Here is a 14422-nt window from a genome sequence, read left to right on the forward strand (position 1 = left end):
ACTCAAGCTACTCCTCCCTGGAACTCTCTGGTAAACCTTCATATCCGGGTGCGGTGCCCAGAATTGGACAGGTCTCCAGTCGCAATGGTCTATCATTTACTGGTTTATCAAAGCTTTCTTGCTTTCTGTTCTGGTAATGGATTCTCCCATTGAACAAAGAACAAAGAAAATTATAGCACAGGAGCAGGCTCTCCAAGTCTGCACTGACCATGCTGCCCGACTGAACTAAAACCTCCTACCCTTCCGGGGACCATATCTCTTTATTCCCATCCTATTCATGTATTTTTCAAGACGCCCCTGCTTCCAACCTCCCCCAATAGCGAGTTCCAGGCATCCGCCATCCTCTGCGTAAAAAGACTTGCTTCAACACTAAGTGTTCAGCCAAGGGATCAGTTGTTCACTGCCTAGGTTCGCCTCGTCTTGTGTGTCATATTAAAGCGGTGTTATTTTTCAGATGTTAAAATGGGCTCACGTTGGGAAATCTCTGTTTGGGAATCTCTGAACTCCTCTCTCCTGATTCAATCCCCTGTTCCTTTCTGTCCTTGATGGCCTTGTGATAGCTTATCAGCATCTTCAACAAGCCAGTCATAGACAGTGTCATGAGAAACAATATCTTTTTCATTCCTCCCACCCAGTGAACCAACAGCTGATGTGAGTGACAAGCCAAACATGACGTGGTTGGATGCCGCACAGGTACGCACTGTTATTCATTCATTATATCTCACCCTTTGTGCTGAGGGTGATTGGATTATCAGAAGTTGCTTGGAACACTGTAGGTTGAGGTTCCCCCAAGCAAAGCTGTTCCACTGTGACCCTAAGTGAGGAAACTTACCCAGCTTTGTCCTGCGCGCAGAGTGGAGAGATATAAATGATCAGTGACCTCCCTTCCCTCCTCCTCCCCATCATCACATGGAAGGAGTCATCAGGCACAGAAACATAGAAAGTAGGAACAGGCCATTCGGCCCTTCGAGCCATGTCATTAAGCAACGGCGAGACCTTTGGAGGAACTATTGATAATGGTGCTGCTCGCAGTAACACACAGTCTTTCAGTCCCCTGTGTGCTCTCAGATTCATTCCTCTGCTCAGCTGAGGATCCACACACTGGCCTCCTCTCCCTACCATGTGGTTATAGAACCGTAAGAAAGTTACAGCACAGAAGAAGGCCATTCGGCATACCTTGTCCATGCCAGCCTGAGGACATGATGTGGGTATGCCGGCGTTGGACTGGCGTAAACACAGTAAAAAGTCTGACAACACCAGGTTTTAGTCCAACCTATTTATTTGATAATATACTCGCAAGCTTTCGAGGGGTTACCCTCTTCGTCAGGTGAATGGAGAGTTCTGGCCTCAGACAGAGCATATAAAGCACAGACAGTTTAGAGATTACTGATTAAAATGCGAATCCTTACACCTAACCTGCTGTTCAAGACCTGAAGTGGCTGATAATGTGAGTGGTAGGAGCACTGATCACAGTTTAAAGAGATGTGTATTGTCTCCAGACAGTACAGTAAGTGAGGTTTTGCAAACCCAGGCAAGTCACGGGGGTTACAGATAGTGCGACATGAACCCAAGATCCCTGTTGAGACCGTCCTCATGTGTGCGGAACTTGGCTATCAGTCTCTGCTCAGCGACTCTGCGCTGTCGTGTGTTGTGAAGGCCGCCTTGGAGAATGCTTACCCGAAGGTCAGAAGCCTCTGACCTTCGGGTAAGCATTCTCCAAGGCGGCCTTCACAACACACGACAGCGCAGAGTCGCTGAGCAGAGACTGATAGCCAAGTTCCGCACACATGAGGACGGTCTCAACAGGGATCTTGGGTTCATGTCGCACTATCTGTAACCCCCGTGACTTGCCTGGGTTTGCAAAACCTCACTTACTGTACTGTCTGGAGACAATACACATCTCTTTAAACTGTGATCAGTGCTCCTACCACTCACATTATCAGCCACTTCAGGTCTTGAACAGCAGGTTAGGTGTAAGGATTCGCATTTTAATCAGTAATCTCTAAACTGTCTGTGCTTTATATGCTCTGTCTGAGGCCAGAACTCTCCATTCACCTGACGAAGAGGGTAACCCCTCGAAAGCTTGCGAGTATATTATCAAATAAATAGGTTGGACTAAAACCTGGTGTTGTCAGACTTTTTACTGAGCCTGAGGACACCCAGATGTCTTTCAAATCCACCTTCCTGCACCTCACCTATAGCCCTGTAGCTTACAGCACTTAAGTTGCAGATCCAGGTACTCTTTAAAACAGTTTAGGGCCTCTGTCTCTGTCTCCATCACCAGCTTGGGCACAAATTCCAGACACTCCCCATCCTCTGCATAAATAAAGTTCTTCTTCATGTCCCCTCTATACCTATTGCCACTTGTCTTGAATCTATGTCCCCTAGAACAAAGAACAGGTTCTAGAATTCTCCACCAAGGGAAGTGATTTTATCCAGCTGTGTGCCTCATCTTCAATCCCAAGAGCTGTCTTGGACCGCCATCTGCTCCCAACCCCCACACTCCACCTCTATCCCACATCCACCTCCTTGCCATCCTCACTATTCCACTGCTAGCTCTCTCTAATTCGGATATCCCAGCCACTAATGGCTACTTTCTCAGGGAGTATCCTCGGACCTCAAAAAAGTAAAAAAAAAGAAAATTAACTAACACAATACATAAAATATTTCAGAGTCACATTGCAAGATAGAGAGCAGAGGCACAATGTGAGATTTACAAAGTCAGAGAAAAAGACTTTAGTGTGACAACTGTGAAATCTATAGAAAGAGAGGGTGAAATAAGTGCTGTTAGGGACCAGATCGGAAACTCCAAGGTGTTTTATGAAGTTAGCCAGACCCTAAGTTTTACATTTGCTTAGGGTGAGCATAAGGTGTTTCACTCCAGGTATGATTCCAGTCACCCAATAGGAAGCTTTTTATCAAAACAAACTTTATTTAAGAACACAATTAGAATATAACAGAAAGAATTAGCATAAATTTTACCAATTAAAATACTTAAACATGACAATGTATAATTCCTAACAGCTAGCTATCTCTGTTGTTCCAAATTAGCAATATCCCCCATAGACATACACCCCTTCTTAAGAACCAGTTTAAACAGAAGACGAAGGTGTTTACATAGGTACTAGATTTCTAGCCTCTTGACACTTGTGGAGAGTGATTCAGACAGACACCTGTCTTCTAATTCTCACACAGGAACTTCTGGAGAAAACACCATTCAGTAGAATCTCTGAGAAAGAGATTTATTTCCTAGATTTCAGTCTCCAGACCTCAGAGAGAGCAAGAGCTACAGAGGAAACTAGCTCTCTCTAAAGATCCCGGAAAGTTTTTTTTTAGGTTTCATTTATTAGTCACAAGTAAGGCTTACGTTAACACTGCAATGAAGTTACTGTGAAAAGCCCCTAGTAGCCACACTGTGGCATCTATTTGGGTCAATCACCTACCCAGCATGTCTTCAAGAATGTGGGGGGAAACTGGGGGAAATCCATGCAGACTCAGGGAGAATGTGCAAACTCCATACAGACAGTGAGCGCACGCAGGCATGGGAAGAACATGCAGACTGCGCACAGACCGTGACCCAAGCTGGGAATTGAACCCAGGTCCCTGGCGCTGTGAAGCAGCAGTACTAACCACTGCCACCGTGCCACCCCAGCCTCTGGGCCAGAATCTCCGGGTTCAAGTCCCACTTCAGGATTGATGGCTGGGAAAGATGTCTTCGTAAAGTGGCCAAACAGGTTGAATTCAGCCTGTAAATCCTTCCAGTTGTCGGATTATAGGCAGTAAGAGTTTTCTGATCAGCCACATTTCAGAAGACAACGGCAAACCACTGCAGTACTTTACCAAGCATTATCATGGACCAGCCATGAGGTCACCCTCTGAGGGCCTGATACCTGGAGGGGGAGATGTGGTGGGAGTTGGACTCATTCCTCCAGGATCCTGGCTCAGCAACATTACCAGTAATGTACTCTTCCCCTGTCAGTGCTGGTGATCTGTGCACTGGAGCTCGTGTCTTCCTCAGCCAAACTGTTTGAATTGACACATTACAGAACGGTAGATTTTCCATGCATCTCCATGAACAGGACAACCCCTCACCAGCCAGCCACTGTTCTCCCAGCCTCCTAGCATCACGATAGTGCCAGAAAGGATAGTACCATTAGGCAACACTGACTAACTATCACCCTTCTTGTTGATGCTCAGTTAGAGTTCCAGTTCCACATCTCATCAGAATCCCTGCCCCCGGATATTAACACAGCAGCTGAGTGGCAGAGCAAGTGGGAATAACTGTCCTTGACTCCAAGATAGCATTTTAATAAATATAGCATTTTGCAGTCTAGGCAAAGTTGAAGTCACAGAAACATGGAAAACAGGAGCAAGTGGTTTCAGGATAGTGAGTGGTTAAGGCCTGGAATGTTCTGGCTGAGAGTGTGGTAAAACAGAAGGAAATCCCACACGCATGTAAATTGAGTTTGTGTCTTTGTGCCCTGTTTGTGATCCCAGCCACCTGACGAAGGGACAGCCTGACCCGAAAGCTCGCGGCATTTGCTACAAATAAACTTGTTGGACTTTAAGCTGGTGTTGTGGGATTTCTTTCACTTTTACCCCAGTCCAATGCCGGCACCTCCACATCATGAGTGTGGTGTGGCAGGTTCATAGAAACATAGAAAATAGGAGCAGGGGTAGGCCATTCAGCCCTTTGAGCCTGCTTCATCATTCACGATGATCATTCAACTCGGTACACTGTTCCCTGCATTCCCCCCATATCCTTCGATCCGTAGAAACCCGACAGTGAAGAAGAAGAAGGCCATTCGGGCTTTGAGTCAGCACGCAGTCTCCCTCAGGAGGGTTTACTGTTAATTTAGGCTGCCTGGAACAGAGTAAACAGTTCTGTTTGTTATTCACTGGGAAAATCTTAATGAGATTTTATTTAAACTGCAGCTCTAAATTGCCCTTGTTGCTTTCAGTGTGAATGAGGATTGGACCTGCTTGAGGTTTTAACCTGTTTTATTACAGATTGTTCTGGAAGAGGCTGGGAGGCCATTGCACATTAAGGAGATCAAGCAGAGGATTCTGGACCAAGGACTGGTACAGTCGAAGTAAGCTGGCATTTATTATAGGCCCTTTGCACAGTGGGTAATGCTGAGCTGGGTACAGAGCAATGGAACAGAACCCCTGACAATCCCAGAGTGATGTCCTGGCCAATGTAATTAGCTGTGTTGTACCTCTGGTGCAATGATGCAAATGATGTACGTGTGTCAGATGGAGTTTGCCACACGTGCGAGGTGTTGCATTTGAGTATGAGCAGGACTTACACAGTTAATGGTAGGGCCCTGGGGAGTGTTGTTGAACAGAGAGACCCGGGGGTGCAGGTACATAGTTCCTGAAAAGTGGTGTCACAGATAGACAGGGTGGTGAAGAAGGCGTTTGGCACACTTGCCTTCTTCGGTCAGAGTGTTGAGCATAGGAGTTGGGACATTATGTTACAACTGGACAAGACATCGATAAGGCTACATTTGGCATACTGCGTACAATCCTGGTCACCCTGCTATAGAAATGATGTTATTAAACTGGAAAAAGTCCAAAAAAGCTTTACAGGGATTGGAAAGTTTGAAATTTAAGGAGAGGCTGGATAGGCTCAGATTTTTTTCCCTGGAGCGTAGGAAGATGAGGGGTGACCTTATAGAGGTTTATAAAATCCTGACGGGCATAGATAAGGTGAATAACCAAGTTCTTTTCCCCAGAACTAGTAGGGGAATCCAAAACTAGAAAGCATAGGCTGAAGGTGAGAGGGGAAAGATTTAAAAGGGATCTGAGGGGAAAGATTTAAAAGGTACCTGAGGGGGAACCTTTTCACACAGAGGGTGGTGTGTGTATGGAATGAGCTGCCAGAGGAGGTGGTAGAGGTGGGTACAATTACAACATTTAAAAAGTCATTTGGACAACTGGATGGGAAAGGTTTAGAGGGATATGGGCTAAACTCAGGCAAATGGGACTAGTTCAATTTAGGAAATCTGGACAGCATGGACAATTGGGCCGAAGGGCCTGTTTCAGTGTTGTATATCTCTGTGACTCTAAATTCACCTGTTTTCCTGAAGAGGCCCTTGTCTTCCTCCTGGGTGTAAAATGTACTTGTTTGGATGTTAGTGAGGACGGTGATTGGCTCAGTTCGCTTGTTGCTGCTGTGTCTACACTCATGCAAAAATTGGAAGATAGACAGCTACTAGTGTCACCCTCAAAGGCACTACCCAGAGCTACCGATTCCAGCTTCCCCGTCTATCCAGAGCATGTTGCACCCTGACTTTGACACAGCGACTGCCACTTTGAGGGAGAAAGTTGACAGAAAGTAGACTTGTGACAGTGAAATCCGAGAGGATAGAACTGAATGAGCACACCTTCACTTGTGAGTGTTGTGTTTGCTGCGTAGCAATGCAAGGTGATTGTTCAGTTGTCTCTGCCTGTGGTTTGTTGCACTTATTCAGGCAGTGGGAAACTTCCCTCTGGTGGAAATCAAGAGAATTGAAATGTAAAGGGTGAAGCAGTGTTGCTGCTGTCAATGCTCCCTCCCCCAGTGAAACAATCCTCACTCCACACTGTGTCTGAATGCTCAAATGTGTGGTTTTTACACTGATCCAGTTCCCTAACAGAATATTTTGGCACAGCACAGAAGGTTTAAGTTAAATTTATTTATTAGTCACAAGTAGGCTCACATTAACACTGCAATGAAGTTGCTGTGAAAATCCCTAGTCACCACACTCCAGTGCCTGTTTGGGTACGCCGAGGGAGAATTTAGCGCATCCAATGCACCCTAACCTGCACATCTTTCAGAGGCACCTGCCTGCGCCAACTCTTTGGAAAAGCTATTCAAGTTAATACTGTTCTCAGGCTTTTTCCTCAATCCTACAACATTTACCTCTTTATCAACATCACGATTGTCAGTTATCCTTAAATCTGCTTCCACTCCCCCTTCAGACAGTGAACTCTACATCACAGCAACTCCCTGTGTGAAAAAACAAACATTTCCTCATTGCCTCTACTTCCGGGGTGCCACAGTGCTGCCTCACAGCACCAGGGACCCGGGTTTGATTCCCAGCTTGGGTCACTATCTGTGTGGAGTCTGCATGTTCTCCCCTTGCCTGCGTGGGTTTCCTCTGGATGCTCTGGTTTCTTCCCACAGTCCGAAAGGCGTGCTGGTTAGGTGCATTGGCCATGCTAGATTCTCCCTCAGTGTACCTGAACAGGTGCCGGAGTGTGGCGACTAGGGGATTTTCACAGTAACTTCATTGCAGTTTTAATGTAAACCTACTTGTGACACCATTAAAAAAAACTTAAGTAAACTTAAAACTGAGCTTATCCTGGTTCTTCATCGAAATCCAGTCAGTCCCATCTTCCCGCTCATCCCTGTAGCCCAGCAAGTTTATTTCCTGCAAGTAGCCATCAAATTTCCTTTTGAAATCATTGACCATCTTCTCTTCCACCAGCCTTGTAGTCAGTGAGTTTCAACTCATTACCAATCACTGTGAAAAAAGTCCTTCCTCACATTGCCGCTGTGCCTCTTGCCTTAAATCTATGCTCCCTACTCCTTGTATCATTCTCCAATGGGAACAGTTTAGAACATAGAACATTACAGCGCGGAACAGGCCCTTCGGCCCACAATGTTGCGCCGACCAGTCTTATTTTTAAAAAAAAACATTGACCCACTAATCTAAACCAATCCCTTTTCGTCCATAAACCTATCCACCAATCTCTTAAACGCCCCCAAACTAGGCGCATTTACAACTGCAGCAGGCAGGGCATTCCAGTCCCTCACCACCCTCTGGGTAAAGAACCTGCCCCTGACATCCGTCCTATAACTACCCCCCCTTAATTTAAAGCCATGCCCCCTCGTGCTAGATTTCTCCATCCGAGGAAACAGGCTATCACCATCCACCCTATCTAAACCTCTAATCATCTTATATGTTTCTATAAGATCCCCTCTTAGCCGCCTTCTTTCCAGTGAAAACAACCCCAAATCCCTCAGTCTCTCCTCATAGGACCTCCCCTGCATACCAGGCAACATCCTGGTAAACCTCCTCTGCACCCTCTCCAAAGCCTCCACATCCTTCCTGTAATGTGGGGACCAGAACTGCACACAGTACTCCAAGTGCGGCCGCACCAGAGTTGTGTACAGTTGCAACATGACGCTGCGACTCCTAAATTCAATCCCCCTACCAATAAACGCCAAGACACCGTACGCCTTCTTAACAACCTTATCTACTTGATTCCCAACTTTCAGGGATCTATGTACACATACACCTAGATCCCTCTGCTCCTCCACTCTATTCAAATTCCTCCCGTTAGCCCTATACTCAACACATCTGTTATTCCTACCGAAATGGATTACCCCACACTTCTCCGCATTAAACTCCATCCGCCACCTCGCGGCCCAGCTCTGCAACCTGTCCAAGTCACCTTGCAAACTTCGACACCCTTCCTCACAATCTACCACACCTCCGACTCTGGTGTCATCAGCAAACTTACTAATCCACCCAACTATACCCTCATCCAGATCATTAATAAAGATTACAAACAGCAGTGGCCCCAAAACAGATCCCTGAGGCACACCACTCGTAACCGAACTCCATGATGAATAATTACCATCAACCACCACCCTCTGTCTCCTATCTGCTAACCAATTCCTGATCCAAGTACCTAAATTACCACCAATCCCATACATCTGCATTTTCTGCAGAAGCATACCATGGTGAACCTTATCAAACGCCTTACTAAAATCCATATATACCACATCTACTGCCTTACCCCTATCCACCTCTTTGGTCACCTTCTCAAAGAACTCAATAAGGTTAGTAAGGCACGACCTTCCCGCTACAAAACCATGCTGACTATCTCTAATCAATTCATTACTCTCCAAATAACTATAAATCCTATCCCTAATAATTCTTTCTAAAACCTTGCCCACTACAGAAGTAAGACTCACTGGTCTATAATTCCCAGGGAAGTCTCTGCTCCCCTTCTTAAACAATGGGACAACATTCGCTGTCTTCCAATCTTCCGGTACTATACCAGAGACCAACGACGACCTGAAGATCAGAGCCAGTGGCTCTGCAATCACCTCTCTTGCCTCCCATAGAATCCTAGGGTAAATCCCGTCTGGACCAGGGGACTTATCTATTTTCAACCCATCTAGAATATCCAACACATCCTCTGTATCAACTACAATACTTTCTATTTTACACCCCTTCACCCCAGTGACCTCCTCAGCTACATTCATATCGTCCTGCGTGAACACCGAAGAGAAATAATGGTTCAATGCCTCTCCAATCTCTTCCGGTTCCACACACAACTTCCCCCTACTGTCTGTAACTGGCCCTAATCTTGCCCTAACCAACCTTCTGTTCTTGACATACCTATAGAACGCCTTAGGATTCTCCTTAATCCTATCAGCCAAAGTCATCTCATGCCCTCTTCTAGCCCTTCTTAACTCCCTCTTCAACTCCCTCCTAGCCAATCTAAAGCTTTCTACTGCACTACCCGAGCCCTCAAGCCTCATCCGAACATAAGCCTCCTTCTTCTTCCTAACCAACAAATCAACTTTTTTTGTGCACCACGGTTCCCTAGCCCTACCAATTCCTCCTTGCCTGACAGGGACATACCTATCACAGACCCACAGTAGCTGCTCCTTGAAAAAACTCCACATTTCAGACGTTCCTAGTCCCTGTAATCTCCTAGTCCAACCAATGCTTCCTAATTCTCTCCTAATGGCCTCATAATTACCCTTCCCCCAGCTAAAACTACTGACCCGAGGTTCATGCCTATCCTGTTTTTCCCTGTCTGCCTCATCAAACCATAGAAAAGTTACAGCACAAGAGGAGGCCATTTGGCCCATGGACACCCAGCTGTCCTATCTAATCCCCACCTTCCTGCACCTGGCCCAGAGCCCTGTAGCTTACAGCACCTAAGGTGCGGATCTTACCTGCAGATCCAGGTATCCTTTAAGAGTTTAGGATCTCTGTCTCCACCACCAAATCAGGTAGTGAAGTCCAGACACTCAACACCCTCTGAGTAAAAAAGTTCTTCCTCATGTCCCACCTACACCTACTGCCACGTATATTGAATCCATGTTCCAGGAAGGCAACCAGTGACTGGTGCTGTTCCACAGGGGTCAGTGCTGGGACCACAACTTTTCACTACTTACATTAATGATCTGGAAGATGGAACTGAGAGCACGGTTGCTAAATTTGCCGATGATACAAAGAAATGTAGAGCGACAGGTAGTGTCCAGGAAGTGGGGAGGCTGCAGAATGACTTGGTCAAGCTAGGAGAGTGGGGAAAAGAAGTGGCCGATGGAATGGATGGCAGTGGGAAAGTGTGAGGTTATGCACTTTGGTAGGAAGAATAGAGGCATACATTATTTTCTAAACGGGGAAAGGCTTTGGAAATCTGAAGCACAAAAGGGACTTGGGAGTCCTGGTTCAGGACTCTCAAGGTTAACATGCAGGTTCAGTCGGCAGTTAGGAAGGCAAATTCAATGTTAGCATTCATTCCTAGAGGGCTAGAATACAAGAGTACGGATGTACTGCTGAGGCTGGATAAGGCTCTGTTTGGGTCTGTACTCGATGGAGTTTAGAAGGCTGAGGGGGAAATCTAACTGAAACTTGCAGAATACTGAGAGGCCTAGATAGAGTGGATGTGGAGAGGATGTTCCACTAGTGGGAGAGACTAGAACTCAAGGGCACAATCTCAGAATGAAGGGACACTCGTTTAAACCTGAGGTGAGGAGGAATTTTGGCAGCCAGAGGGTGGTGAATCTGTGGAACTCATTACCACAGAGGCTGTGGAGGCCAGGTCATTGAGTGTCTTTAAGACAGTGATAGATAAATTCTTGATGAATAAGAGGATGAAGTCACAGGGAGAATGCAGGAAAATGGGAATGAGAATCACATCAGTCATGATTGAATGGCGGAGCAGACTCGATGGGCCAAATGGCCTAATTCTGCTCCTATGTCTTATGGTCTTCTGGTCTTACCTCCTGCCTCTTAATTCTCCTCTACCATTGGTCAGCTTCTGTCTCTTAGCCCCAAGTGTTTCAGGCAAGTAGCTGTTTGTTGAGGGATTTCTTGGTAAAGATTAATTATATATTATGATGGAAATTCCCTCTATAATAAACTTTCAGTAAACAGGGGAAGAGAATTTTTCAGAAATGGGGGATTATTGGGAATAGGATATCTTTTGCCCTTCTGTCACGTTCAGCTCTGGACTGGCTTTACTCTCAGCAAAGCTGACTGAGTGCTGGCACAAAGACACCTCACCACATACACCCAGTGAACTCCCTAATATCATCTGTGTCATTGGTACCAACGTGAACCTCGACCTCTGACTGTTCACCCAGAATGCCGTACAGCCTTTTAGTGACATCCCTGACCCTCGCACCAGGGAGGCCACACTCCATTCTGGAGTCACGTCTATGACCACAGAAATGCCGGTCTGCACTGCTCACCGTCGAGTCTCCTATCATTATTGCTCTTCCACGCGTAAACAAAGAACAATACAGCACAGGAAACAGGCCCTTCGGCCCTCCAAGCCTGCATTGCTCATGCTTCCAACTAGACTATTCGTTTGTATCCCTCCATTCCCAGTTTGTTTACTCCTCTCTTGTCCAGCTGAGTCCCCACAGCAAAGTGAACTTGGCTTTGGCTGCACTCCCCAAAGGAACTGTCACTCTCACCGTTTCCAACACAGAAAATCGATTCTTGAGTGCGATGCACTCTTCAGGATTTTCTGACGACCTGGCCTGCCTCCCTTCTTCTGACTGGTGGCCACCCGTTCCCTCTCAGATCGCAGTTCCTAAAGCTGCAGTGTGACCACGTCAAAGAACAAAGATCAACACAGCACAGGAAAGAGGCCCTTCGGCCCAACGAGCCCGCGCCACCAACTTAACAATGTGTTTTTCCTCCTCCATCCTTAACCCATGTCTATGCTTATAGTACCCCCATTGGAAACCAGATTCAGGGAAGAATAATTTAGGGACAATTTGTTACACCAATCAGCCTAAGAGCACATCATTGGGGTGTGGGAGGAAACCGGAGCACCCGGAGAAAACCCACGCAAGCATGGGGAGAATGCGCAAACTCCCACAGTCACTGGCCCAAATCCATGTGTCTGCACAGCAAACAGTGATAGTCACTGAGCTGTCGTCTTGCCCAGCATCTGGTCCAGTTTAAGCGTACGCTAACGACGCAAAGTACTAGGCCACTCTCGAAACATCCAAGAGCGGCCCACGCACGACCCACCGTGTGCATGCCCCTCGTTAGACAACAAGGTAAACCGGCACACCTGCGGAGTTAAAGAGAAAAAACACCAACACATGTAGCATTAGATTTCCAGGAACGTCCCGAGGCTCTGATCCTTTTTTAAAACAGTCTCCTATAACCCTCCATCCCTGTTTCGCTCGTGTCTATCTAAGTAAACCTTAAACAAGTCCAGCGTGCCTGCCTCCACCACCTTACTTGGTAGTGCATTCCATACCCCCACGACCCTCTGTGTGAAAAACCTCCCTCTAGCATCCAAATTATACTTCTCCTCCCCTCACTCTATGCTCATGGCCCCTCGTGATATTTGTCTCCAATCTAGGAAAAAGCCTGCCAATCTTTACTCTATCTATACCCTTCATTATTTTATACACCTCTATCAGACCCCCCCTTCAACTCCGTCTTTCTAAGGAAAAGAGCCACAGTTTACCCAATCTTTCCTCATAACCCAGTCCTTCCATACCAGGCATCCTGGTAAACCTCCTCTGCACTCTCTCCAGGGTCTCCACGTCCTTCCGGTAGTAAGGCGACCGGAACTGGACGCAGTACTCCAAATGCGGTCTAACCAACGTTCTGTACAACTGTAGCATTAGACGCCAGCTCTTGTACTTTACACCCCTTCCTATAAAGGCTAGCATACCATAAGCTTTCTTCGCAACCTTCTCCACCTGTGTTGCCACTTTCAGAGACTTGTGCACTTGCACTCCCAGGTCCCTCTGCATTTCTATACTCTTAATAGGTCTACCCTTTATCATGTAACTCCCCTCTACATTATTCCTTCCAAAATGCATCACCTCGCATTTATCAGGATTAAATTCCATCTGCCATTTATCTGCCCAATATACCAGCCTATCTATATCCTGCTGTGTCACCTGACACTCCTCCTCACTATCCGCCAATCCTGCCATCTTTGTGTCACCTGCAAACTTGCTGATCACACCACGTACGCCCTCTTCCAAGTCTTTTATATATATTATGAATAGAAGACGTCCCAGTACTGAGCCCTGCGGCGCACCACTGGTGACAGATCTCCAGCTAGAAAAGAACTCTTCCACTACTACTCTCTGTCCCTTGTTGCCTAGCCAGTTTTCAATCCATCTAGATATCTGTCTGTGTATCCCATGAGCCTTAACCTTTTCTACCAACCTACCGTGAGGGACTTTGTCAAACGCCTTACTGAAATCCATATAGACGACATCAATGGCTTGTCCTTCGTCAACCGTTTTTGTCACCTCCTCGAAAAATTCTACAAGATTCGTAAGGCAAGACCTCCCCTTAACAAAGCCATGCTGCAAATCCCTAACCAGATCGCAACGCTCCAAATGCGTGTACATCCTATCCCTAAGAATTTTTTCCAACAACTTTCCTACCACTGACGTCAAACTCACCGGCCTATAATTACCAGGGCTATCCCTACTGCCCTTTTTAAACAGCGGTACCACATTAGCTATCCTCCAGTCCTCTGGGACCTCACCTGTGTCCAAAGAAGAGACAAAGATTTGCCAGCAATTTCATCTCTCACCTCCCGTCTAAAAACATGTTATCCACGTAACTCTCAGCATCGCGGATGCGCCCTAGAGCCTCAAGCCGACCCCACATGCTCCGAAGCCCAGAACTCAGGTTGGTCACCCCTGTGGCCCTTCCTGCACACGTGGTCATCCAGACTGCAAGGAGCGCCTACGAATTCCCACATGCTGAGGCAGTGCAACACGCAGGACTGAGCTCTTCTGCCATAACTTTAGCTTAAAGACTCTTACGTTATATTTATGCCCAGTAGAAATTTATTTACAGTCCTTTTATGTTAAGGAAATCTGGAACTCTTGCCTTAATGTGGCTTTAAAGTGGAGAAAACAACTTACCCTCTCCCTGTGTGTAAGGAGTGCTGTGCCCTGCTACTTCCTCACAAGCCAGCAGTTGTAACTGTAACATAGCCCTTATTATCTATATTCCTCACTTGTTTATATATGTTGATTTTATATACTAGGTCATTCCCCCTTTTCTCCAAATTCCCACTGTCTCTATCTTCTCAATTAAACCACTCTGTTCAGGTGCCACTCTGCTCCAGAACCCTAACGGGGCAAAGGGACAAGGTGCTGGCATATGGTTAGTGCTATGTGTCC

At 46.5% G+C, this 14422-nt stretch overlaps 1 protein-coding gene across 2 annotated transcripts in view; it reads left to right on the top strand.

Moving 5' to 3' along the window:
* tbrg1 (transforming growth factor beta regulator 1) overlaps window positions 1–14422 on the top strand; it is an 87467-nt gene that overhangs the window by 11390 nt on the left and 61655 nt on the right. The window contains exons 3-4 of one of the 2 annotated variants that reach the window (XM_080215545.1): window positions 636–693; window positions 5011–5093. The exons of the other annotated variant lie outside the window; for it this stretch is intronic. Of the exons in view, the coding sequence (XP_080071671.1) occupies window positions 636–693; window positions 5011–5093 (141 nt within the window). The remainder of the gene's footprint in view (window positions 1–635; window positions 694–5010; window positions 5094–14422) is intronic. 2 annotated transcript variants of the gene reach the window in all.

This window comes from Carcharhinus amblyrhynchos, chromosome 31, assembly GCF_965287045.1.
Source record: "Carcharhinus amblyrhynchos chromosome 31, sCarAmb.v2.hapA, whole genome shotgun sequence".
Lineage (NCBI taxonomy): Eukaryota > Metazoa > Chordata > Chondrichthyes > Carcharhiniformes > Carcharhinidae > Carcharhinus > Carcharhinus amblyrhynchos.